The sequence below is a fragment of the Vigna angularis genome, chromosome 1, assembly GCF_016808095.1.
Source record: "Vigna angularis cultivar LongXiaoDou No.4 chromosome 1, ASM1680809v1, whole genome shotgun sequence".
In the NCBI taxonomy this organism is placed as follows: domain Eukaryota; kingdom Viridiplantae; phylum Streptophyta; class Magnoliopsida; order Fabales; family Fabaceae; genus Vigna; species Vigna angularis.
The window spans coordinates 12944437-12971148 of NC_068970.1; the positions used below are offsets into that span (position 1 = coordinate 12944437).

At 30.8% G+C, this 26712-nt stretch overlaps 3 protein-coding genes across 3 annotated transcripts; 1 reads left to right on the top strand and 2 right to left on the bottom strand.

Annotated features, from left to right (window-relative positions):
* Window positions 1-1480: 1480 nt before the first annotated feature.
* On the top strand, window positions 1481-5476 carry LOC108324580 (GDSL esterase/lipase At5g62930). Its single transcript, XM_017557523.2, has 6 exons — window positions 1481-1786; window positions 1879-1956; window positions 2928-3068; window positions 3562-3638; window positions 4356-4520; window positions 5032-5476. Exons 1-6 carry the CDS (start codon window positions 1685-1687, stop codon window positions 5207-5209), a joined length of 741 nt encoding a protein of 246 aa, XP_017413012.1. The 5' UTR covers window positions 1481-1684; the 3' UTR covers window positions 5210-5476.
* A 4786-nt stretch (window positions 5477-10262) lies between these two features.
* LOC108329345 (transcription factor MYB98) lies at window positions 10263-11910 on the bottom strand. Its single transcript, XM_052876624.1, has 4 exons — window positions 11683-11910; window positions 11315-11640; window positions 11059-11185; window positions 10263-10877 (listed from the first exon to the last, which is right to left on the bottom strand). Exons 1-4 carry the CDS (start codon window positions 11908-11910, stop codon window positions 10263-10265), a joined length of 1296 nt encoding a protein of 431 aa, XP_052732584.1.
* Window positions 11911-20193: 8283 nt separating this feature from the next.
* Window positions 20194-23145, bottom strand: LOC108334743 (triose phosphate/phosphate translocator, non-green plastid, chloroplastic). Its single transcript, XM_017570683.2, has 8 exons — window positions 22622-23145; window positions 22386-22538; window positions 22163-22248; window positions 21667-21751; window positions 21436-21555; window positions 21250-21318; window positions 20851-20980; window positions 20194-20611 (listed from the first exon to the last, which is right to left on the bottom strand). Exons 1-8 carry the CDS (start codon window positions 23057-23059, stop codon window positions 20541-20543), a joined length of 1152 nt encoding a protein of 383 aa, XP_017426172.1. The 5' UTR covers window positions 23060-23145; the 3' UTR covers window positions 20194-20540.
* Window positions 23146-26712: the final 3567 nt, after the last annotated feature.

The following is a 26712-nucleotide window of genomic DNA, read 5'->3' on the forward strand; positions in this document are numbered from 1 at the left end:
TTTATTCAATTAGATTTAATCTAATGTCCTTGAAATGTAAGTTATTCTAAGTATCAGTTAAATCGTTCTAGAATCAGTCTTTTAACTGATTCAAATGGTCATAACGTCCGTCATTGAAAGGACGTTCGTTTTCCTTCTGTCAGAAACGAGTCTCTCTCTTTGTACCATATTAACGTTCGTCCTCACTATGAAGGGGGCTGAACGTTCGTCTTTTTAAGAAAGTGGAACATAGAATGAAAATGTATTTAAGAGTATGAATTAAGATGTGCGAACCCTATGAGAACTGAAATTGTGATTGTGGATTTGAACGAGCGTTCCAGGGTGGAACGACTCTTGATGGATATTGAGATTTGTAAGTATGAACGTGGTAAGCTTAGATGGTGATCCATCCTGATATTCCGTGAATGCTCGTTCTCAAGTAGAGAGGAGTATGTCATGCGTGGGAATGGCAGGAGGTCTAGTCCATAACTGTAACTTGGACAGAACAGACTAACCTTAGGTGGCTACTGATGAGCATTCCAGTTACCCCACCTGAGTGCACGGACGCCTTAGCTACACAGGATTCATACAGTCCGGACGGTCGGTCTAGTATCAGGATTTTGGATGAAATTTACGTATGAATTGAATGTATATGTTGTGAACTTATTTGCTGGAATTGATATGTATGAAATGTATGTTTTGGCTTGAATTAAATTCAATAAGCTTACCCTGTGTCTCTTTCTTGTGTTGTCGTTCGTCCTTGAACCTTCGTTTTGTCTATGCAATGATCATCCGTGTGGATGTGAGCAGACGGAGAGGCGTTACTGGAAGAAACACTGGAAGAAGAAAATTTGGAGGACGCCAATCTCGTAGAAGTAGAAGTGAAGGCCGAACAGTAAGGGCGTTCGGTTTTTAGATAGCGAAGTTAGAATAGCGAGCGGCTGTGAGCGAGCGCTCTTTCTGTTTGTGTAAATATTAGGACGTTCGGTAGTAGTTTTGTAAACCGTTCGTCCTCTTTTATTTTGTGAACGCTCGTTGAGTTATGTACATTAACGGCCGTTCGGCCACTTTCGTTATTGTCGTTCTCTTTGTTTAAAACTGTTTTGAATTATTAATATATGTGATTATTCTAAGTATATAGTTGATGACTGTATAATTTTGGGATGTTACAAAAAATCTTAATTCGTTAGTTTAGTTTAATTCTTTTTCATAATTAAGATAATTAATCATATTTAATAGCTTTAACACAATACTTTGAACTTTTAACACACTAAGTTAAATTTTATTGTTAATACTTATATAAATAGGTACTTTATTAGTAAACACACATATAATTATTTTATTAATGTTTTAAAAAAATATTAGAGAATTCCAAATTTTGAAATCTAACCATTCATTCAAGATTTTTTTTTTATTTTACAATTAAAAATAGTAAATATTAAGAATTAAAGAATAGCTGAGATATTTTTGAACTTGAAAGGCATAGTACAGGAGGGTGAGCAGTCATTGTGAAGCCAGTGGATGGAATCGGTGGAAGAAAAGAAAAAAAAAAAGCGATCTTTGGTAACTAATGATGCATCGTGTAAAACGTGTCAGATTTAGGGCAGTAATGTCCTTCAATGCAAGATCATCTTAGTGTTGAATGGTGCGGAGTGAAAGAACAGTGAAGACAACATAGAATCGCGTTGGCGCGTGCGCGAACACGATGATGAGGCCAAAGATAGTGTTGTTTGGAGATTCCATAACGGAGCAATCGATCCGAGAGAATGGATGGGGTGTTCCGCTAGCCAATGCCTATTCCCGCAGGGTAACATTTCTTCTCAGTCAAACACTCTCACACGTCAGATCCGTTTTCTTAAATTATTAATATATGTCACAGTTAATGATCTGCATTTTCAGGCTGATATACTCGTTCGTGGTTATGGTGGATACAACACTAGGTGGGCTATGTTCTTACTGAAGCACCTCTTCCCTCTGGTATCTTATTCTCACCTAAATCATGTTTCTTCCTGTTGGTGTGTGCACATTTGCCCCCTTTTAACCTCATTTGATCTTTTCTTTAAGCTGACTTTATATTTGATGATGAAAATAACTAAATGGTATTTGAAGTTATGTCTCAGTCACGTCACACTAAGTTTGTATAACTTAAGGCCAATGTGGGTTGACAAGTGAGTGACTGAGGATGAAATCTTACATTTCCCATGACTGTGGATCTCTTGTCACTTTCCCCATTTGATAGACAACCCTCCTAGAGAAATCTCCTGTCGCTCTGGAATTAGTCGAGTAGCTACTATGGGTAAAACATGCTTCGGTATAATATGATGAGATCAAATAATTTCCTTTTTAAAATATAGGTTCCTTAATTAAGTTTTAAATACTTTATAAATTTTAGTATTTTGAACTGAGGTCTCATTAGAAGTTTTTGTTCTGTTGAGCGTATACAACTTTTTTATTTTTATTTAAGTATATTACACGGTCTCCCGCAAAATCAAACAATAGGTATTTAGGCAAAAATGAAAGGAAAATTGGGCACCCAATAAGACAAGAATTCTAACAAGGACATCAATTGATAATACCAAAACTTAATTAAGCCAATATAGTTCATTACTTTGTTTTGTCAATCAGGTGTCTGCGAAAACATGAAGCATGTTAGGTAACAAACTTTTTGCATATGAATTTAACTCATATCTTGAAATTCGTAATTGAAAATTAATCTGTTTGAGCGTTTAGGGTGATGGACCAGACTAGAAAACCAAATTTGATTTGATAGAACTTTTCATAGGCTTACATAACAGTTTTGGAACAGTAAGGGTCCACATCACCCAGCCTCCCCGCCCCAATCCAAAAAAAGAGTCTTCTATTGCCTAAAAATAAGGCCTTCGTTTATTTTTGCAAATTATTTTATTGATCTTGTGAATTTTTAGTTGTTTGTATGACTTCATTTCCAGGACTCAACTACACCACCTATTGCTACCACAATCTTCTTTGGTGCTAATGATGCAGCTTTGTTAGGAAGAACCAGTGAAAGGCAACATGTACCTATTGAAGAATTCAAAGAGAACCTTAGAAAATTTGTTCGACACTTGAAGGTTACGTTTAGTTGTTCAATATTTTTAGATTTAAATTTCACCAGTTTCTGAATTATCCATCCAACATGTTAACTCTAATTTTTCTCTGCGTTGTCTGCAAAAATTTGATTTCATGTAAGCATTGAACTCATCGAATGATTCTGATGATTTTCTATCTTGTGCTTTCAATGGCCTATGATTTCTTCTAGATTTGTTGTTGTTTTTCTTATTTTTTTCACTGAGTGGCCTATTGTTGGTTGTTTTAGAACTTTGTATTGGTAAAACGGCTGGGCATATCAGGACATTTGAGAACTTGTTCAGCAAACTATTTTTACATGAAAGATTATGTCACAACTTTTACCATGAAACTTATTGAAATAAACTAAAGAGCTTACAGGGGATTTTTCCATTGTCACGAGTCCTCCAAACAAGCTCTGTTACAACCTTTCCCATTTTCCTCCCAAGTGCTCATTATATTATCTGTTGTTGTTGTAAATGTGATAATTTGTTTCAGGAATGCTCGCAAACTATGCAAATTGTGCTCATTACTCCACCTCCACTCAGCGAGGAAGGACGCCTGGAATATGCAAAGTACTTATGAATTGCTTCTGTTAGATTTAGTATTCATAATCTGCCTTCCTTTATAGACATCGTCTTATGTGCTTGACTATTTTTATCACCAAATGGAATTGTTTCTCCTGATTGACTAGTAGATTTACTTTTTGGGTAAATCCCTATTTTAGTCCCTTTAATCCCTGAGGTTATGAGCTCAGGTTACTTCCTACTTTACAAAAGTCACTGCTTTTTATCAAACATTGTGTACTGTAGTACTTAATGTTGGTGGAAAATGATTAAATTGGATGAGACTTGCACGATCAAGAACAAAAATTATCAACATTTACACTCTCTGGGGCTAAAGTGGTGGGTGTACTCCTTTTTTTTCACAAAATAAATGCAATAATTGTTACATCCACAGCCATTATAACTGCTAGTGTGCCCTACTTGATATTTTCCAAACATCCATTTGATTATTTATGTTCATGTCATGCACACCTGAAGTCCATGCCATCACTATCGTAGTCTATTGCTATACCACCCACCTAATCTCACAGTATGCTAGTGACTATCAGTACCGAATTGGGAAAGATTTTGCTGTAGCTAATATGACTAAAGCTTCTGTATTGAAACTGTGTCACATTACTGTTTTTCTTAAAGCTTATGTTAGTTTACAATTTACATTTAGATTGGCTTCTAAGTGTTCAACAGAAGTTAACTTCATGTTTGGAATGATTTTGTTGGGTCTTGCAGATCCCAATATGGTGAGAACGCTACCAAAGTGCCTGAAAGAACAAATGAAGTAACTGGTCAATATGCTAATGCCTGTGTTGAGGTCGCAAATGAATTTGGCGTGTGGTATATCAATCTGTGGTCCAAAATGCAAGAAACAGCTAACTGGCAAACGAAATTTTTGAGGTTTGTTACTACCTGGCCTAGAGAAATAGTGACTCTGATATAAGTGTGACTGAGTTTTAGTTAGATCTCAATTGTATCAAGGATTACATTTGACTAAGATTTCTTCATAAATACTTTTAGGTGAAGAAAATAAAAATAAAAGTAAAGTAATTTTTTTCCATAAACTACAATTAATTTATATACAAACTAATTTTAACTAATGGAAAAAAAAATTGTTCTTATTTTATTCTCTTAGAAGTGCATGTTAAGAAGTTTTTCTTGAAGACCCTAAGTCTAAATATGATAATTTTATTCTGTTATCTTGTTAAAGGCGTCATGAATTTACTTTTTTAGTCTGTTAAGGACATGGTAAACTGCTTTCTTATATTTATGTATGAAAATTGATAGTTACAAAAGAGAAATACACCCCCTTCAATTCCCTCCAAATTGCTTAATGAATAAAATCAACTCCAATATCTTTCTTCAAAATTATGGGAGATTTTACCTGACATTGATGTTTTTGCTGTATAAGGGATGGGTTGCATCTGACAACAGAAGGAAATACAGTACTTTACGAAGAAGTGATAAAGGTGTTCAATGAAGCGGGACTTTCTGTTGATAACTTGTCATTTGATTTCCCTCACCACTCAAAAATTGATTCGGAACATCCTGAGAGAGCTTTCCAGGAGGTTTGTGATGTCCCAGTGTGATACTCTGGTTTAGTTTTGCACTTTTGTACTCTGTTATTTGGTGATCTAAGATTTTCTTCCAGAACTATATTTGAGTCCATTGCTTTAATGGAACCATAATAAAGAATATTTCTCCAAATGAGGTTTTGGGATTGATGTAATTGATCTCATAATGGGATATAATTGTTGTTGTGATACTTTAATAAATCTATCGTTGTAATAATACTCACGTTGAGATGAGTATGCAAACATTTATAATTTGAGTAAGTATTTTTGTTGGGTGATCTTGATCTGGTAATTATGAGTGCTAATAACACTTTTAATATTATATTTCTAATATATATATATATATATATATATATATATATATATATATATATATATATTCAGTTAACATTTATTGAAAATTGTACATGTTGAATTAATTATATTCATAAATAGTTTGTAACAAATTTTGGTTAGTAGTACAGAAAGTGTTCTAAAGAGTATAGGTTTGGGGCTAGGCGGGTTATATGGGGTATTAGAAAAAATTTATGAAGATGCAGAAAGAAATTGCCACCTAATACAGTTCTACACCTTAAATTTAAGGTTGATTTGAAATTTCGTTTTTGATTAATATAAATAGTCACAAAACATAATATAATGTTTTTTGTTGGTTTTTTAAATAAAAAAAACTCCTAATTTTTTCCAAAACCATGTTCTTCCCATCTTCTTGACTTCTTCCTTAAATCTTGGTTCTTACTCGCGGCTTTTGAACCCATCTTAACGTTGAATTCATTGTTTTTCTCTTATGTATCAAAATTACAAACTATAATGCAACTTTTTCATAGCACTTACATGCAACAACTTTTTACCCATAAACTAAAATTTTGAACCATGCCACTTTCCCTATTTGATTTGACAATGGTACAGATGATAATGAAATGAGATACCATCAGTTGCAAATTTCACATGCCCACATTCATTTAAGTTTCCATAGACCAGTTCTTCAAATTGAAAACAAAACAAGTATGGTTTTGCACATGTAAAAAGTCACTTAAATTTTTACTTTTACATGGGAAAATATGGTTTTGCATAGGCTATTATCAATGTAAAATAAATTGCAAATTAAAAATATAGTAAAGATAAGTTTGTTAAAAAACGTCATATAGTTGAACAAACTATTAAATTAAATTGTGATAATTTATTTTATCAGTAAGTTATATTAATAGTAGGACATAGGGTGTGTTTTAACCTTTCGATAAAAAAATATATCTAAAGTTTATCCTTTATACCTAACCCGCTTTTCTCTCTATATATATTTTGAAACTAAACCTGTGGATTTTTATGTTACTTTCACTAAAATACAAACTTCTCATATTTATTATCATATATTGTAGATCAAATTATTCACTTCCTTGTAAACATCTATAAATATATCTAAAATATGATAATTCTTATAATTTTTACGTGTTAAATCTTGTTTGAAGAATCAAAAGTTATAAGAGAGATTTTATGCAGGTATAATTTATAGAGTAATTGTAAAATACAAAAAGAATACAAGAGATTCAATTGTGTTTTTAATGAATTTTCAAACATTTTCACTAAAAAGGAAAAACTATCTACACTTTTGTAATGATAAAAGAGGAATAAGACTCGAGTTTAATGTGTGCACAAATGAAAAATAAAATAAAATCAACATATGACATCAAATTAAACTTTTTTCACAAATGGAAAAATATAAGTTTATGATTAGATAAAGAGAAAAGAAAGAACATAAATATTTTATATTGATTTGTCTCAATGTGAAACTACCTCCAACTTTTTTTTTACCAAACCAATAAAGTTCCACAAATATATGTTGAATAAAGTATTCTCAAAAGTTACTCCTTGATGCTATATGAGTATTTTTAAAGGTTACCCTCGTTACAATATATAAGTATTTTTTACTTAATTTCTCAAACTAATTACATGAGTATTTCTTTCATAAACAAGTCATCTATGACTTACACATAAATGTGATTTTATATTGAGATGGAATTTTGTTTTCTTAAAGCTAGAATTAAGATAAGAGCCATAAAGTCTAATGCTCTCTAAGTAAACAAATAAGTTATTTATAGTGAAGAAAGAAAATATTGTTTTCTTGAAGAAGGACTGAACTTATGATTTTTTTTTTCAACAATTGATCTTATGATAAGTAAAGTGTTCTTTATGTGTTATACGAATTACTAATTCTAATACATTAAAAATATATGCAATACAAAAGTAACCATATTTTTCCTCTGTCTAATTTAAAAATAATATAAAATAATTTTATTCATGATATACTAATATATTTTTGTCACTAATTGTTCTTCACTTATAAAATGATAAATATATAGCTACAAAAAAAAACTTATCTGTAACAATTTTATTTAAATAATATTTGAAATAAAAAATAATATAATTGTTTTAAAAGTTTGAAAAAGTTTATTATTCACGTTAAAAATAAAAATAAAAATAAATTATATGTAATTAGTTATTTGTAAAAAAGTATGAAATATTTTACTTAGTTAAACTCAGCACTTAAAATACTCTATTAATGGTTATATGTTATAATATCAGAATTAATACATAAAACATTAATTATAAGCTCTAAATAAACTATAGTTATTTTAAATAAAATATAATGTTAAAAAGTAAATTATTGAGTTAGTAAAATATAGAAATAAAATGTATGATTAATTTTTATATTAAATAATAAACATATTGCATAATTAAATTAGTTTCCTATTTTTTTTCAATTATCATAATTTAAAATATTCCTTCTTTACATTAACTAACAATACTTTCTATTTTTTGGCGTTAAACTAATTAGTTAATGATAAATTAAAAAAAAATCTCTTGCAGGTATTAAAAACTAACAAATATTTTTTGGGGAGTAAAGGTAGATAAAGTTATATATATATATATATATATATATATATATATATATATATATATATATATATATATATATATATATATATAACTGTATATATATAAACAATTCTCTGTGACTTCCTCTTCAAGTAAGTTTGTAATTCAATTCATTTATTACTGTAATTTAATTGTTTCTTTAAAATAACTTCTTTTTTTGTAGTTTATGAGTTATAAGTACAATATACACATGCACAAAATGTAAACATGTTTCTGTAATGCAAACTATTTGTGCAAACAATACTAAAAAAGTATTACATTATTATACTCATGTTAAAAAACCAGTATCCACAAAAACGAGAGGGAAAAAAATCTTAAAAAAACAGTATCCAATGCTTTTTTTTTAACTCCATTATGAATGAGGATTTAAGAGAAATAATAAAGAATGTATTGCTACTCCTAAGAAAAGAAATTACAATATAATTGTCTAAGAAAAAGTATACAGCAAGAAAGGAAATCTTATTATATATTTTTTTATAAATCATCTATAAAGAAATTTAATGAATATAAAAAAATTAATCACTCTATTAAAAAAAGTATAAAAAACTCAATTGATTTAATTAAATGTCATGAATTCTTAAAAGAAATTCAATACAGCCTTAAAACACACATTGAGTGTGATATGAGAATGAGTTGATCAAAGAAGTTAGTAGTAGTAAAGACGCAATATAAATATCTTCTTTCAGAACAAAAAAATTACAATTTTACTTTTGTAAAAGTTTAAAAATATTATCTTAAAGTGTGTTTTACAAATCAAATTACAAATCAAATTACCTAAGTTGATTTTAAGTTTCCGAGAAACTCACTTTTCTCAAGTTGTCTTTATAAAAACAAGCCTTTGTCAAAGTATCATAATCATTTCTAAACCATAATATATGCAGTATTGCTCAAATTATACATTTCAAACACATTTTTAATATATATATATATATATATCACCGTTATCAATAGTTAAAATTTATTAAAACATTATAAGTATAATTAATTATACAAAGAATATAATATTTAATGAATTTTATAATAGTAATAAGTGTGTTAAAAATGTATTAATTAGTATGTTATTTTAACTTTAAGTAATGGTACATATTGACTTTCATTTCATTGTAGGAATAAAATAGATATGAATAAGAACATTTGTAAAAGAAAAGAAAAGAAAGTAAAAGGTAATAGGGTATTGAGTTTTAGTATTATATTTTGTTTAAATATTTATGAATAGTATGATGACTCATTGTTAAATGTTATGTTTTGAATTGTTTGAGATATTAATTGATAAATTTTATATGTATTTTCATATTAATATTAGTTTATTTTCTTTTGATTGTAGTTGTGAGTTTTATTTTCTTCTGAGATGATTATCTTTCAGGAGTTAGTAATTGATGGTAATAGCTATGTGTTTTGAAAGAGTTTTGTTTTCTTTGATGATATATAATTTTTTTTAGTATTATTCTCATGATTTCTTATGTAAAAATGAAGATTTTTTATATAAGGTTTCGTGAAAATTTAATTGTGAAAAAAAATAATTAATAGTATAACTTTATATTTGTCTATATCTGAATTTCATCTTTACATCGGTCGGTTCTATATTTAATTATTATGTAATAACGTGAGATAATAATAACTGTTATTTACTCGGTTTAAATGAATGAAAAAATAAATTTGTGTTTGAAAGTATATTATTACTCTTAACTTTAATATAAAAAACAGCCCTTGGCATGTTCCCTTCTGCACATGCCATTTACTCCCCATATCATAATCTATGTTACCTCTTTTTCCATAAATTTTTCCCCATAACCACTTCAACACCAAGTTGCTACATATATGGAAGAGGCATAAAAGAATCCATAGTTAATTTATAAAACTGTGTATAACATATAATAACTTGATATTTTGTAGAGTCTGAAAGAAAAAGATGACACGAAAATTATCTTTTATATTATCCTTTTATTACTACCTTTATTGTTTCTTTTGTCTGGAAATGAGCAAATCCTTCCTCTACCATTGTTGTGCATGCATAATGGTAGCAGTATGAGAGCTGAGTCCAAGCTCTCTTATATAATAAAAACTCCAAAACATGAAATAATGAAATTATTTTACATGGAGATTGTATACTATAATGGAAGCAATAGCTTATATATTACTACTTTTCATTAACGTGATGTGACATCATCTCCACCAAATCCAGTTCCTTCTTAACTTCAATCCCCATAGTTATCTCAGTGTGATGATGATGAGACTGTTTTCCCTCCACAGTAGGAGCACATTGTACTTTTCCATCAAAATCTTTGTCATCCATAGTAGAAGCACTTTGTATATCATCTAGCAGAGAATCAATGCTACACCCCTCTTCAAACAAGTTATCATCCAAACAAAAATCTGGGACCTCGTTAAAATCATACTTTGTCACCAACTGCCCATTGGAACAGAATTGATCACCACACAGGAGCTCAGCTGCTGCTTTGCCGTTATTGTTTGTCTTTGGATTGGCATTTTTAACAGATTTTTTTCGATAGTCCATAGGTGGATTTTGGTCTAGGTTCAAGCTCTTGATATATTCCTGAAGAAGAGAGCCTCTAGGGTACTTTGAACGACATTTTCTCTTGGAATATTGTCTTCTCTTTGTTGCGTTCCAATGGTTTTTGATGGAGTTCTCAGTTCTTCCAGGCAACTTTTTTGCAATCTCTGCCCACTTATTTCCTATCTCTGCATGAGCTTGGATCAGTATTTTATCCTCTTCTTCAGTCCACATGTCCTTCTGCAAAATGTCACAAAAACTAGTGTCTTTCTTTTATACAATATTGTAGCACAATGAATTTCAAGAGTGTGTAACATATTTAAAAGTATATCAAGGTCTTATGTGGATTAAGAGGAATAAACTTCAACAATTCGTAGTGAGAGGTGTATCATTAGTATTTTTATGACAAATAAATCGAAACCTTAATGTCTGGCCTTAAATGGTTATGCCATCGTTCTCTGCATTGTTTCCCTATTCTTCCAGGCAACGCCTGAGCTATGTGTGACCACTTCCTCACTCCATATTGGTCGACCAGTTGAATCAACAATCTGTTTATGGAAAACAGTGTGGTTTTTCCGACAGAAACTGGTCAAATCCATTGTGTGAAAAAAAAAAATATGTAACGAGATTATATAAATAGCCATTAAAACCAAAGGTTTAAATCCATTATTATGCACCTGTCTTCATCTGATGTCCATTGCCCCTTCACTATGTTGGATTTCTTCCGAGCTTTGAATGTTCTCCTAGTGCTAGAGGATTCCCTAAGGTTTTTATTCAAACCAACTTTCTTATAAAATTTAGGTGGGGATATGCATGAGATTTCATCTGGTGCAACAAAATTCAAAGGTTTCGTTTCTAGAGCACCGAAGGGCAGGAATCTCTGGTTTGCCACCACCATATCCAGTTGATTCGTCCGAGGGAGGTTCAAACTATAACCTACATATTGGAAATTGTGCATCAGATGAACATGTGCACTACCATTGCTCTCAGCAAAAGGCTTGCACTCAAAAACTTCAAAATCAGGAGGTGCAGACTCACAGTTTACATTGTGATCAAAGGGATCAAAATTTGGAGTATGTTGCAAGAAAATAGGATTGGATGAGGAGCCATCATTCACAGGAAAGTGATCAATATGATGAAAATCTTGCAAGAAACCCTGTGAGGAAGGAACTCCAAAAGGAAGCTGATCCTCCATGCTGGGTTTCAGGCAGTTTTCTTGCACATGCATTGGCTGCGAGGCCTGGTTTTCTGTGAGGTTACCTTGAATGTCCATGAGCGGAGTAACAGAAACTGCGTTTCAAGCCATCTCCGTTTGTGTTCCTTAATAGGAGAGAGAGATTGAGAATGCATTAATTGCATGGAAATTGATACGAAGCATCAAATGGCCAAGATTGTTTCACATCTAGATACTTGAGCATATGTTACAGTTCAAGTATAATAATATTCTTGCGGTTACTTCATTAGCATGGTTATGGTCAAACCTTCTGTGACTAGATATTATGTATAGTTGTATGCAATTAATCTATGAATTCTACAAAGCCCACATTAACATTCATAATTTGACTCCATTTATATTATTTTTAGTATTTGTCGTTGTTTCTCTTGTAGGGATAATGTCCAGAAACCATTAAATGTCCAAAAACATTTCAAGCTGTTCTTTTTTCAGGCTTGAAGAGGGAAAAGTCCTAAAAAACACAGGTACATTATACAACTATGATAAGATCTCCTACCAGAAAAGTCCTAGATTGAGAATGTTCTGAAGCATGAATAACAAATTTAACATGTTCCTAAACCCTAAACCTTGTTGAATGGCTTGTAAATAAGGGAGCACTTTCACTCCACTGATATTCTGAATTCCCACTCATTTATTAGTTTGATGTTAAAGACTAGGTACATGCTCATTTATTCTGAATTTCCACTCATTTTTATAAAGAAGAAAATCTATAAAGTTTTAATCGAAACTTATTTTGATGCAAAATAAATTAATTCAAATATAGAACGAACATTCTTAGTTAATCTTTTTGGAAAAATAAATCTAGTTAACTTGAAATGTAGTTAATTATAATGATATTTGTGCTTAAAATTTACTGCACTAACATATCGTTAATTCTGAGTTAACACTCTTAACAGTTTTTACCCACCCAATACATAATAGTCCCTTACCTGAAAAAATTCTTGTGAAGTAACAGACCATAGTTAACAACTTCTATTTAATTTAAGGTTTAAACGTTGCAAAACAAGACAGTTAATGGCGAAGGATCATTCTCATAATAATCAGCTTTAAATAGAAATAAAATCACCAAAGAAAGATCCAGTTTCCCCCAAAAAAAGTCAGACTAATTTTTTATTAGATATTAAACATGTGATTAATTGATTTAAGATTATTTCAGCTACATCTTTAGTCCACACTAAAAAAGTTCTTACTTTACGAATATTATTTAGTTTGTACTATAAATTTTTTTAAAAGGTTATGTTAATTAGTCCATTCAGTTTTAATATTAAAAAAAATGTATTTTTGCAAAAGTAAAATATTTAAATAGAAAGACTGGTATAAATTTGTGAGCTATGGAGAACCTCAATAAATAAAGATTCTACGCAAAGGGTGTATACACATATATTGTTCTAAGGGTTTGGAGGGAATTATTAAAGACAACCAAAAAAAGATTTATTTTTTTCTAATATCTAGAAAAACATTTTCATATTAATTAGCCTTTTCCATATTTCATATACTAGATGTCACCATCACTAAAAACGCACCCAAAAAACTCCTCTGAACGGACGCCAGGTATCAAGCGACGAGGATCCGAAAATCAGATAGTGGAAGGCAGGTGTCGGCAGATAAGCGAACGTTCGTTTTGACGTGGGAAGCAAAACTGATTTTCTGAAAATTTACGTCACACTCTCTGCATGCAACCTTCTTCTCCAAACTCTGAAATTTTCATTTCTCCTTCTTCTCTCTAAAAACTCTCCCTTCTCTCTACAAAATCTCACCCTTTCTCTTCTCCGATCATCATTCAGGCACCGTAGAAGCACTTTCGGCGTCAAGGGCTTCAGTTTGAACCAATAGGTTTCGAGTTCTGAACTGGTAAGTTCTTCTTGTCCTTAGCCGTTCGTTATCCGGTACATGCAAACCAAATTCTGGTTGCATGATTTCACCTCGTCTGAGCCATTGTTGGTTTTCTGTTTGGTTAGTTTTTGAAGAACTGTTGAGCGTTGAGGGTAGAAGGAATTTTAATCAGACGAACCTTAATTCTGCCTCTGGGAACGTTCGTTCACGCTCAGAGGTAAGGAAAACTTATCTAATTTAATTGTATGTTCGCTTGTACGTTCGTTGTTAATGAATGCATGTTGTTGAGTGGTTGAATGTATATGAAGTATGATTATTGATATGCTTGTTTATATGAAATATGATTATTTACTATGATATTGAAGTTTGATCTTATGAAAATAGATGTTGAGAAATGAACTGATATAAAGAATTTTAATATGAAATTTCCCTATGAAAGTGTACGTTCGTCACTGAACGGTCCTTGACCGTTCGGTTTTTCTAGTGAACTTGGTTGAGATTGGATTCTTTCATTTGGGAAGAATCCTAGTTGAGGACGGACGTCTTCATTTCGTAATATTGTGCATGAGCGTTCGGCCAGACATAGTTGTTTCTTAGTATTCGGTTATAAACTTAAGTGTATATATATATATATATATATATATATATATATATATATATATATATATATATATATATGTATCTGTATATTTTCGTTTGTTCTTAAACACTACTACAAATGGTATCTTATTATATTTATCAAACCTTCTAATATAAGTTTACTAGTGCTCGGTCTTACACCCAGCGCTCGTACTGAGTAGTGCTCGGTCTTACACCAAGCGCTCGTACTGAGTAGTGCTCGGTTTTACACCAAACGCTCGCACTCGTTTTTTTTATAATCTATCTTGATGAAAATAGCGTTTGTCCAACTTCAATAGAGTTTTCTCTCTACAATGCTCAGTCATTGACTGACATTCGGATTTCTTGATGTAAATTCAAATAAGCTAAGTATTCATAAGCGTTCGGTTTCTTCATGTGAATTCTTCTAAGTATTATTCTTGGAATGTCTTGAAGTGTCTCTATCGATTGGTTCCGGCCTAGAGTCTTAGTAGTTGGCATGGTCTTTTCGTTGTTCGGTTGGAGCTCTCAAGAGTCAGTTCATTTAATTGGCTCACTTTGTAATTAACGTTTGCTCCATTCGTTTCTTGCTATATCTATTGTACTCGGTTTCCTTCTCAACCTGATAGTAAACCTCCCGACCTTAGTCTGTTCTGGAACGGGAGACCTCTCGGTCACACTCCAAGTGTTCGGTCTATTTAAAGGTGAAAGTTGAACGTTCGGTAATTGGTATCCTTACGTATTTTTGTGCGAAATGTTTAAGTGAGATGATTATTAATGAAAGATGAAGAGAATATGATATGGATGAAATGTTTTGGATTATGAACGAGCGTTCCGGGGAGGAATGACTCATGAATGAATATTGAAATTGTTAAAGTATGAATGTGGGCATGCTAAGCTGGCGGTTCATCCTGATGTTCCGTGAGTACTCGTTCTCACGTAGAGGAGGGTAGATCATGTGTGGGAACGGTAGGAGGTCCTAGTCCTTATGGTTAATTTGGACAAATAGGACTAACCTCGGGTGGCAGCTGTTGAGGGTATCCCAGTTACTACATCACCCGGGTGCACGAACGTTGTAGATACACAGATTTCATACAGTCCGGACAGTCAGTCTAGTATTAGGCTTTGTATGAAACGTATGATGAATTATCTTGTTTGTTTGATTGTGTGAAATGTATGTTTATACATGAATTAAATTATATAAGTTTACCCTGTGTTTCCTGTCTTGTCTTGTTTTGTACGTTCGTCTTTGTCATTGCAATGATCATCCGTGTGGATGTGAGCAGAAGGAGACGAACTGTTGGAAGAGGCGCTGGAGGAAGAAAACTTAGTTGAGATTGAAGTTAAGACCGAACAGTAGGACGTTCGGTCAGTAGTTTAGTTTTATAGTGAGGTGGTCGTTCGATCACCTTCCCCTTTTGATTTGTATGACCGTCCGGTATTTGATTTTTGTAAACCGTTCGGTCAGAAGTCTACCCTTGTATAGTTAAATTTTCTCGTACTGCTTTGTAAGGCCGTTCGGTCATAACCGTACGCTCTCTTTAGTGTAAGACTAATCTGAATTATTATTGAATGTGATTATTCTATTATATAGTTTTAAATTATATTTTTGGGATGCTACACCATAAAACAATGTTAGTAAATTTTTCATTATTTTACTTGAGAAATAAAGAAGTGCGGGAACAAAATATGTCTGTTGCTTCTGTAAGAAAATGTCTGATCACATTTTGTACAAGAAAGACAAATAAAATTAACTAAAACGTTTCAACTTTTTGTGCAGGATGGAGATTCACATCCCATATGGCGTTGAGGGAACTGCCATACATGGTTGTGTTTTTTTGTTTTTAGTTTGCGATAATAGAGATTGAACACACATCAAGATTGAAACAAGTAGCAGTAACTTCAGTTTTATTTTGTAAATTAGATATATGAAATATTTGTGTGCTTGTATTTAACTTCTGTTTAGATGTGCTGGAACTATTCTAAGGAAAAGAGAGTTCTATACCTTGAAGGAGTACTAAGTGAGCATAAAATAGTACTGGGCATGTCCGGTAGTATAATGTATTATGAAGAACATAATTCCATAGCTAAGAAAATGTTACATCAGAAAAGCAAGAAATATTTCAACACTTCTCTCATGTCATCTCCAGTCGTTGTGAGATTTTTATAACACTTCTTCACATTAAAAGATATACATCTTAAGTATAGCATTCTCAAGCTTCCTTAGTTAATAGATTTTACATGTTAAACATAGATGTGAAATAATTAATTATTCGTAACATCGAAATATTAAATTTAATGTAAATTTATAATAAAAACAATACAATTTTATTATTAAAGTTTATACTTGTCGCTGCTCGTTACGGTTAACGTGAATGTTCATATTATAGGACATTTGTTATATTTGACTTTCTCATGATATATGTTACAGTGTCGTAAAATTAAGTCAATATGTATCTGATCCTCGCTATGAACATATGGATGATGCCATTAAGATACCTCAAATACATTAAAGCTACATCTAACACTAATCTCCATGCATATGTTGATATTGATTTGGGATCGTGGTTAAAAGACAAAAGACTGTCAGAAAATCCTCTGCAAGAAGCGAAGTATAGAGCTTTAGCTTCTCATTCTACTAAAATTGTTTGGTTAAGAAAATTATAAACTAATTTTTATATTTCTACATCTTATGCAGTAGTTTATTGTGACAACTACAAAACTACCATTTACATTGCCACTATTCCTTGGTATCATGAAAGAACCAAGCACTTGGATATTGATTTTTATTTCATCTGAGAACAAACGAAAAAGGAGTCTCTCAAACTCATTCATGTTAGCAAGCATCATAACTTATTGATATATTTACAAAAGCTTTAAACAAAACCATTTTCTCTCCATCATCTTCAAGACGGACATTATTGACAACATTTTGCTTTCATCTTGATAGAGCCTATTAGTTAGGATCATTTAGGTTAATATCACTTTAGTCATCTGTTGTTTAATTATTAGTTTTAGTTAGGATCAATTAGGTTTATCTTATTTTTGCTTTTATATTCTTTTTCAATGAAAGACAATTATCTGTTTCTATCAGATTTGTTTTTCCTCTTTCACTTGATTTTTTTTTCTCTTGTGATAAGGTTGTATTGGAGTAGTAAAATTAATACTAATAAATAAAGGCTTGTAACTTCAAATATTATAATTTTATGCTTATATTTATTGAAGGATGAAAATATAATATTACGATGTAAATTGAAAAAAAATAAAATTTCATCATTTGTTTTTAATTGAATAATTTAATTTATAAAAATAATTATTGTTTTATTTAATGTATTAATTAACCAATTAGGATTTTGAAAATGCTTATATATATATATATATATATAAACAAGTCTATCGTAGAAATAGTATCAGTATGAAATTTTTGCATCATTTTTATATTTATTGATTATTTTCATATTTATTGAGGATTGAATATACCTGTACCTACATTTGTATATGTCCTTATATTATTTTAAATATTTTTCATAAAAAAACTAAAATTCAAATAAAGAAAATGGATACATATATTGTTCTTTCTAATATAAAACATTAAATAAGAAATTTAGATAAAAGTAAAATAATTATAAAAAAGAGTAAAAAATTATTATATAGGAAACTAAAGATAAAAAGAAAAATTAATATAAGTAATGTTTTAGTAGTTTAAAATGTACTCAAATGCATAGATATTAAGACGGATATAGAATGAATAATTCTCTTACTTAATTTAAAAAAATATTCAATTAATACAATAAGCATTTATTAAAACGGAGATAAATTTGAACAATTCTCAACTACTATATCTCCTAATACGTGTTATTTTAGACGAAAAACTTAGTACTCTGATATATAATTCTCACCACTAGTAAGTCCGATACAGAGTAAATTTATAAAGCAAAAACCAAATAAACTGAATTCCAGCTAAAGGGTTAAAAATCAACTTAGTATCTCGATCAGGTCTATGACCAATCTGAATTTTAAAACATTGATAAAAATATACTATCTTTTGTATAACAGTCATATAAAAACATTGATAAAAATATATATGTGCCTTAAAAGGAAGTTAAGAAACTAAAGATGAAAAGAAAAATTAAAAAAAATATATTCAATTAATACAATAAGCATTTATTAAAATGGAGGTAAATTTGAACAATTCTCAACTACTATATCTTAATAGGTGTTATTTTAAAACATTGATAAAAATATACTATCTTTTGTATAACAGTCATATTAACAAGTAGGCCAATCGTATCTCAAATATACACTAGTGCACAAAGGGCGTTTAACGTCTATTATTTTGGCTTTTTAACGTCAGTTCTACTGACGTCTTTGTGGGTGACGTTAATCAAACGTCGGACTCAAACAGGCCCGACATCTTTATAGACATTGGTTATGCATGACCCGATGTCTAAAGGACTCCATAGACGTCGGTTACTACATGATCCCGACGTCTAAAGAGCTCCATGGACGTCGGACATTGCATTAACCGACGTCTACTGCAGCTCGTGTCTTTGGGTAGCATAGTAGCACCAAACATTTCATTCGGGATAACCCAAAAGAAAGTCTCCCCTCACTCGTTAGTATTCCACTTTTCTTGAGCCAACCACCCACATTAAAATTTCATTTCTTGCAAGTCTGATCCGTGAATTGAAAATAGAAAGAAGCTGCTTATAAGTGACAATCCGGCGATATTTAAATTGAATTGGATACAAAAAAAATCCATTCAAGATTGTCAAGAAAAGAGATATTTTGAAGTGAAGTATTTTGGGGAGAATTAGGGAGAATATGATTAGAGTATGTAATGTGTAATGTAATAAGGCTTGTATTTTTTAAACATGCATATATTTAACTGCAACTATAGATCTGTCTCTAACTTTATTGCAGTCATATTTGTTCAGGATAACAAACACATAATATGTTGTGTGAATTTTTATAAATTTTCTATTGAAAATTGTAAAAAAAAAGATAAGCACGATAATTTATTGAAAATACTGTAAAGTATCGGTATTCTATATCTATATAGATATGGATAAGATTTCTTCCCTTTGCTAGTTTCGTCATATAAAAGGTTGCATCTTTTGGATGTCTTATGGCATTTCAACCGAAAATCGAATCTGGGTCCTTGCCTAGTTCCATTAAAACCGTCAATGACGGTGACAATAGAACTAGGCAAAGACCGAAGTTCGGTTTTGGGTTGAAACGCTATAAGACATCTAAAAGACGCAAGTTTTTCTTACGAGGAAACTAGCAAAGGGAGAATGCGCTACAACGCTACCCAAAGACACGAGAAAAACTACACCAAAACACAACAAAAACTCATTTTAATCGGTTCAAATGAAAGATAATCAACCAAAGACTAATATAATCGGAATAAAAGTACATTTAAACAGTTCAAAAAAGACAAAAACGCACCTGGAAAAGCAATGTCACGGAGAGAAAAAGCGAGAAGGAAGACGATAAAGCGCTCGTAACAGCGATGTCTATTCTGGACTAGACGTCGGGGCCCTCACTAATATGACGTCCAAAACAACTTTTCATTAGGCCATTTAGACATTGGATGGCGTGATACGACGTCGGTACGGCGGAAAAAAATAATTTTTCATCTACTTATCAGACATATACACGTCCATTAGGAGGGGCACCGACGTCTATAATCAAATATAGACGTCGAGGTGATAGGATTGAACGTCTCTAAGATGGAAAAAAATGACTTTCACCTACCGGTCAGGCATTAAGACATCTATTAGGAGGGGTCCCGATGTCTATAATATTATAAACGTCGGTACCCCCTCCTAACAGACGTCTATATGTTCACTTATTTACGAGTGACGTTAGAGCCCAATTCTCCACTACTGATAGAATTCTATTTTAGATTCAAATGAAGTTTCTACATTTTACATTTTTGGAATTCAGTATCAAATGAAGTTTCTAAAAAATACTTGACATGCCAGATTAGGCCTGCCTCCTTCTAAAGTATCCAATTACTTAAGAGGATGTGATAAAAGTTCAAGCGTTGATAAAGTCATCTGATAGATGAACCATTAGCGACACTCGAAAAATGTACAATAAAATCGGGGACCTAACTACCAAAAAACCGTGAGGGATCAAGAACCCTCAATTCCTATCTGACCTATTAAGAAATTTTCAGAAATCTAATTACCAGATTTCTCTTGCAACTGCCAAAACTTTACGACTGATAACTAAATGGTCTTTGACTTTAGTCGCCTCGCCCTGGAATACAGGAAAACGCCAGCAAGAGCTATAGCAGTGCCTGCAGAGGAAGAACACGTAAGATATGCAGGGATATTGATAGTGGGCCATTCTTTTTTAGAAGAATAATGTTTTTAGAATGTTGAATAGGTCTCACACTATAAATGATCTTTCCGTGTAGAGAAGAAAGTTTCTTTTTTATATAGATAGCTCTTTCCTTTTCTTGTTTATTGTAGGTTCAAAAAGTATACAACACTTGTTCAAACTATTCTAGTTGGAATCAGAAAATAGCAATTTTACCAAGTGCGTTAATTGGTGATACTGGAGTTCGGAAGAAGATGACTGAGCTCACGATGACCACAACCCTTTTCACACAATTTCCTACAGAGTGGGTAACAGGTGACACCTTCTGCAGTATCATATACGCAACCTGCAGTGAATTCAAAGAAAATTATCCCTACATTATTATACAAGAAAACTATCATAGAAAAGTACCACAGAAAAATATACAATATAGCCAAGAGTTAAATCCAGAATTTTAAAAACTTATTTCATATCAAAATTTCCTTTTCAATATGTAACATTTACTGATGTTTCCATTTAATGGTAAGGAGATGAAATGTTGAAGAAGAAATGGAAATAGCAACAGTTTTGAATAAAAGGTGGACGATTGTGCACAGAAGAGAGGAAAAAACTTACTTGCTGATAGGCATGGTAACATAGCGCAGCAAGAAGAGATCTGATACACACTTCGTTAACATTTAATCCCTGTCAAGAAAAAATGACATGATGATCAAGTAGCCTCAACACCACATATATGTAGATTGTGAGAATGTTAAAAGAAATCTTATTTAATTTCAACCATGAAGAATTCAAAACACTCACAGAAGATTGCAGGTAAGTAGGGGTAAATTTAACACCCTCTACTAACAAAGTTAGAGGTGCTGATATCAAGAAGGACATAACTGTTATTATTGAGAAGAGAGTTATGTTGTCCATAGATTCCTGACAAGAAAAAAGAGTACGTTATTTTCTGCTACTCATTATCTGCAAAAAATAACTATCAACAATAAAACAAAGTGCCAAAACTTTCATACGTTTCGCAGAACATATTACCTCCGTGTTAACCATAAGCTTTTTGCTAAGAACATTACGAGATTGATTTGTCAAATTGGAAGCCATTGCACTCCAAAATCCAGCCCTGTTAAATATTCCAATAAAGAAAATTCCACTTAGTGGAACACAATTACATGGCTGCATTTCCTCCCTTTTGTTGCCCTTTGATGGAATCATATGAAATCATAGTTATGAGGTATGCAATATGTGTACTTGAATGCAATTTGCTAATTTTCTAATTATTATTAAAAGACATCCCTTACAAAATAATCATTCACATAAAGCACAGTATGGTTACTGATATGTCAACTCTTTCACGCATCATACACTCTGTCAACATTGCCTTCTTTTTTTTGTATCTGGTGTATTACCTCTTATTCCTATGTTTCTCTTTATTTCCCACTGTAGGCGTTAACTAGAGATTGGCTTGCACCAATTTTATTTTTCCATTTTGTAACTATGGATGGAATAAAACATGCATAGTAGGAGAGGATACCAATTGAAAGAGGCCTCGGTAGCAGATGCTAGCGCTACCCCACCAACAACAGGCACAAGGGAACCAACCACCCATGCAGTAGGATTCTGTCGGAAAACAAATGTTAACAAACCAACTAAGGTCACCAAAACCAATTCCTAATTTTCCAAGAACCAAAGGGATCATAAATCTTGTTTAAAAGAACAAATATATGGAACAAAATCATGGTGTTCTAAGTTCTAACCTCTCCAAGAAACATAGCAGAAAGGAGCACTGAAAAAAAAGGCTCCATAGCTTTTATTGTGTGAGTAAAAGACACAGCAACCATCCCAAGACTCATGTTAGTAAAAAGATTCCCTAAAGTATGAACCAGAGCCAGTGGCCATATCGCTGCAAGCTGCAACCAAGAAATCAATCGCAGATAAAACACAGTAATACAGAACAAAAACAGAGCAAATAGTAACACAAACATTAACAAACCTGCGCGCCACTGAGTCTTGGCCTCTTGTAGAGATTAAAACCCCACATGAACGCTACGAGGAGAGTCCCCATGGCAAACTGAATCGTGCTAACGGTTAAAGGGAAATGGTAAACTTTTAAGACCTGTTTGTTATAGATGTTGAAGTAGATGTTGAAGAGGATCCAGAACGCAAACAGGGAACCCAATTCAAGAATGTTGAGCAGCCTGTTGCCCCCAGAGAACTCGACGGCACTGCCCTCCGGCACGGAGGTTGGTCCGGCATGGAGCAAGGGAGGAGAGGGAGCAAGTTTGAAAGAAGAAGGAGAAGACCGTTGACATGGGAATGAAGAGGAAGAGAAAGTGAGAATGCGGTTGGGTTTGGCAGTGGAAGGAGAGAGAGAGGTGTGAAGTTTGCGGAGAGAGAGCAAAGGGGAGAAAGAAAGAACTATGCTCTGCATTTCGTAGATCGCAAGAACGCAACTCAAGAAACAGAGTCTCAGTGGATTCTTTTGGTTCTTTGCTGCTTCATCGCAATGGTTGACTGTGACTGATGGACCAGTTATAAAGAATGCGTTGGCAGTAGGAAAATTAATGCTAATAAATAATTAAATAAAATAATAAATGAATAATGAAATAATAGTATTTAAGAAAAATAACTACAATTGCGCATGAATCTGGATTCAAATGTGGGAAATTCCATTCTAATAAATGGACCATTTTATCTTATGGTAGCACGCTTTTTTATGATATTATAATTGGCTTTCTCTTTCTGTCTTTGTTAAGAGAAACGTTTCAAATTTGGTCCTCAACATATTCATATTAAATTCTCTGAATGTGCACACTGACTCACCACACAAAAAGGTGCATACCAATCACAGAGAAAATAAAATATGCTTTGATGTTCGTGTATTTTTCCACCAATACCTAGTCGGCTGCTTTAACAGCAAACAATAAAGACAAAATGAGAGAATCCAAACAGGAAAAAATTATTATAATAAATTAAAAATTACAATATATTTTACAAATGAATAAATAAACTTTTATTTCTATAATTTTCACAGTTTTAAAACAGTAATTTCAATCATTTAAGTATAAAAATCAAGTAAACTGGATGAAAACTTTTGAAATGAAATGATCCATTATTTTTCAATTGCTGTAATCCCTGAGCTTTGTTATTGGGTGCGTATTTCTATCTAACATATTATTCATTCTAAAGTGATATAGACTTTTTTTATTAAAAAAAACGTCATAATCCACATCCTAATGCTACCTCTCTTGCATTTCTTGTTCTATTTTATTTGAATCATAGATACAGTATTTGAGTTTATTATATTAGAAATTATAACGTTTTTAGAAAAGCTGTTTACTATTTTACCATTCAATAATATTAATAAAAAATATTTTGATAACCATAGATTGTTTTCTTTCAAGGAAATAGCAAATGGAGAGTCAGAAGATATCATGTTGAGCCAATGCATTGAAAACCTAAATTTATACTATAGGTATAACAAATTTACTTCAGTTTGTGAATAGGATAAACTATTTAGAGATTTTAAAAAACATTAAGAAAAGTTAATCAAAAAAATAAAATAGAGAAACAAAATTATTAAACTTGGAGAGCAAGAATAGTCTCTGTAAAGTTAAAGAAATTTAAATTTTAAAGCAATACATGATGAGAGAACAGGGAAGAGATTTTGACACAAATTTGTAATGAGAGAAAAAAAATGCATACATTCAAGTTTGACTTTTAATCTCTTGAAAATTCACACCCAGAATATAATTTTTTTTCTGATTGTTTAAAAAAAATTAAAAATTATAATGTATTAGAGTAATTGGTTAGAAAATTTTCCTTTAAAAAATGAATTTTAGTTCATGAGAGTGTGTGGGGGTATTATATATAATGTAATAGGTTTTATATTTTATATTTTAATATTTAATTATGCGCAAGATGATAAAATTATTATAATTTTTTTTAATTTTCCCTCATAACATTAATATATATGTGATGTGATAATAAAAAATTATAAAATTATTATTATTATTATTATTGTTTTGTTATAATTATTAAATTAAATATAAATATTTTTACACTTTATTGTAAAATTTATTTATTTATTTTATGGTAGTTTTATAATTAAAGAATTATTAAATTCAAAAATTAGTAAAATTAAAAAAATATTAAATTATAGAAAAAGGTAAAATTTATAAAATAGTTATTTTAATTATAAAAAAATATTTATGAAATAAATTTGAAAAACATGTATGAAAAGAATATATTTTTATATAAGTGTGGATAATATAAATAGATCCTTAAAATCATATTATTTATTTTTAATCACTTAAGTTGTTATGTCTTGTCACTTCTCTTAAACGTATATTAATATAAAATATAACTTGTAATTATAAATATAATATTAATTACATTTTTTACATATACTCAAGATCTTACAAATTTATTACAAAAAATCATGATAACTTCGCGCACTTGTTCATAAGAATAATTTCAATTAACTTCTCATCTATTAACGTCCTAACATGTGTAATTTAAAAAATTGATGGAGTTTTTATATTTCCTTTGGTTTCATTATTTAATACATCGTAAATATTTCACACATTATTAGGTAATTACAATTTCATTGATACAGTCTTTATTATACATAAAAATATATCTAAACATTTATGTTTATCTAATCATAAAAAATATTTGAAATACCTTCCTTAAATCATGCATCAAACTATTAGGAAATATCTTTAGTGTCATTTAAGTGGTTTTTTTGGGATGAGATAGAATTTATTTGGTTTTTTCCTCACTCAAACATTGGATCAGGCCTTTGAGATATAACTCATGACTAAGAATAACCAAACTCTCACAAGATAAATAATTCTTACCATTTTCTCTCATTTGAGAAGCATATTAAGAAACCACTTAGATGCTTTTAAGAGAGACTTTATGACAACATTAAATGTCATTGTTTGAGTTTTAATTGAAACCAATTAATAGTTTGGGTGAAATGTGCTAACAACTCAACAATTTCTTATAATTGAACCATTATTTTCAAAGCACACCATTTTCTCTCCATTCAGTTCTAAATATATTTTTTATAATGAGAATCAAATTCTTTTAAGTGCACTCAACTTGTTAAATATTACACCCAACCTAATTTTTTAAAAAATAAACCTGCATGAAAACAATCACACTTGAACCAAATCAACAAAAATCATTGTGAGTTATTCACTAACCGGGATTACTTAATTTCCAAAATATAAATTAATATATTTCATTCTAAAAGTTAAAAGTTAAAAAAATATAGAATTAAATATATTTATAGTTTCTCAATTATAAGCGTTTCCTAATTTTATTTTAATTTAATTAGACTATAATAAGTTAAGCTGATTCACGAGTTTTAATTTATTTTGATAAATTTATCTTTATTTTTCTATTTTTTCAACGTCTAATTTCTGCTCACACGATTTTAATGTATATAAAAGAAGGCAAAAATATAATCCAAAAAAAATTAGAATCCGAATGACTTTTTTTTTTAAAATACATTTTTAATTATATAATCATAATATAATTTTAAATCTGAAAATATATTTTAAATTATATAATTCATAATTTATATAAAAATTATATAATTTGAAATGTAATTCTAAATTCAAAAATATATTTCAGATTATATAATTATGTTCATTTCAGTATACCTATGAGGTGCCACAAGAAAATATGGAGGTACAGAAAGAAGCAGCCTACATTTGAATCTTTTATTTTGTACCAAATGGCCGAAAGCCCAAAATCAAATTGTTACATAGTCTATCTATTTATTATAAGAGAGTTGCTTCCTCCACCACCACCAACCACTCCCTGTACCTCCCCATATCTTATTTGCCCTTCTATAAAATGGATGTCAATATCCGTTTCACCTTCAACGGATGTTGACATCCGTAACATTTATTTACATATTTTATATTTTAGTTTATTATTTTTATTTAAAAAAAAAACGTTTAATAGATTTTTTAAAAAAATTTTATTTATTATTTAAATAATAATATATAAATTAAAATAATAATAATTATTTTATTAAATAAAATAAAATTAATTTATAAATAATTA

Bases quoted from the DNA above. Each gene is read 5' to 3' on its own strand.
- LOC108329345 (XM_052876624.1), bottom strand. From the start codon at position 11,910: ATGGACATTCAAGGTAACCTCACAGAAAACCAGGCCTCGCAGCCAATG. The intron at 11,186-11,314 runs GTGCATAATAAT...TTCCATAAACAG, and splicing joins TGGACATCAGATGAAGACAG to ATTGTTGATTCAACTGGTCG. The intron at 10,878-11,058 runs GTTTCGATTTAT...GACATTTTGCAG, and splicing joins ATTTAAGGCCAGACATTAAG to AAGGACATGTGGACTGAAGA.
- LOC108334743 (XM_017570683.2), bottom strand. From the start codon at position 23,059: ATGCAGAGCATAGTTCTTTCTTTCTCCCCTTTGCTCTCTCTCCGCAAA. The intron at 21,556-21,666 runs GTAATATGTTCT...TTTTCTTGTCAG, and splicing joins AGCTTATGGTTAACACGGAG to GAATCTATGGACAACATAAC. The intron at 20,612-20,850 runs GTAAAATTGCTA...CTTCCTCTGCAG, and splicing joins ATCACCAATTAACGCACTTG to GCACTGCTATAGCTCTTGCT.
- LOC108324580 (XM_017557523.2), top strand. From the start codon at position 1,685: ATGATGAGGCCAAAGATAGTGTTGTTTGGAGATTCCATAACGGAGCAA. The intron at 1,787-1,878 runs GTAACATTTCTT...CTGCATTTTCAG, and splicing joins CCAATGCCTATTCCCGCAGG to GCTGATATACTCGTTCGTGG. The intron at 3,069-3,561 runs GTTACGTTTAGT...AATTTGTTTCAG, and splicing joins AATTTGTTCGACACTTGAAG to GAATGCTCGCAAACTATGCA.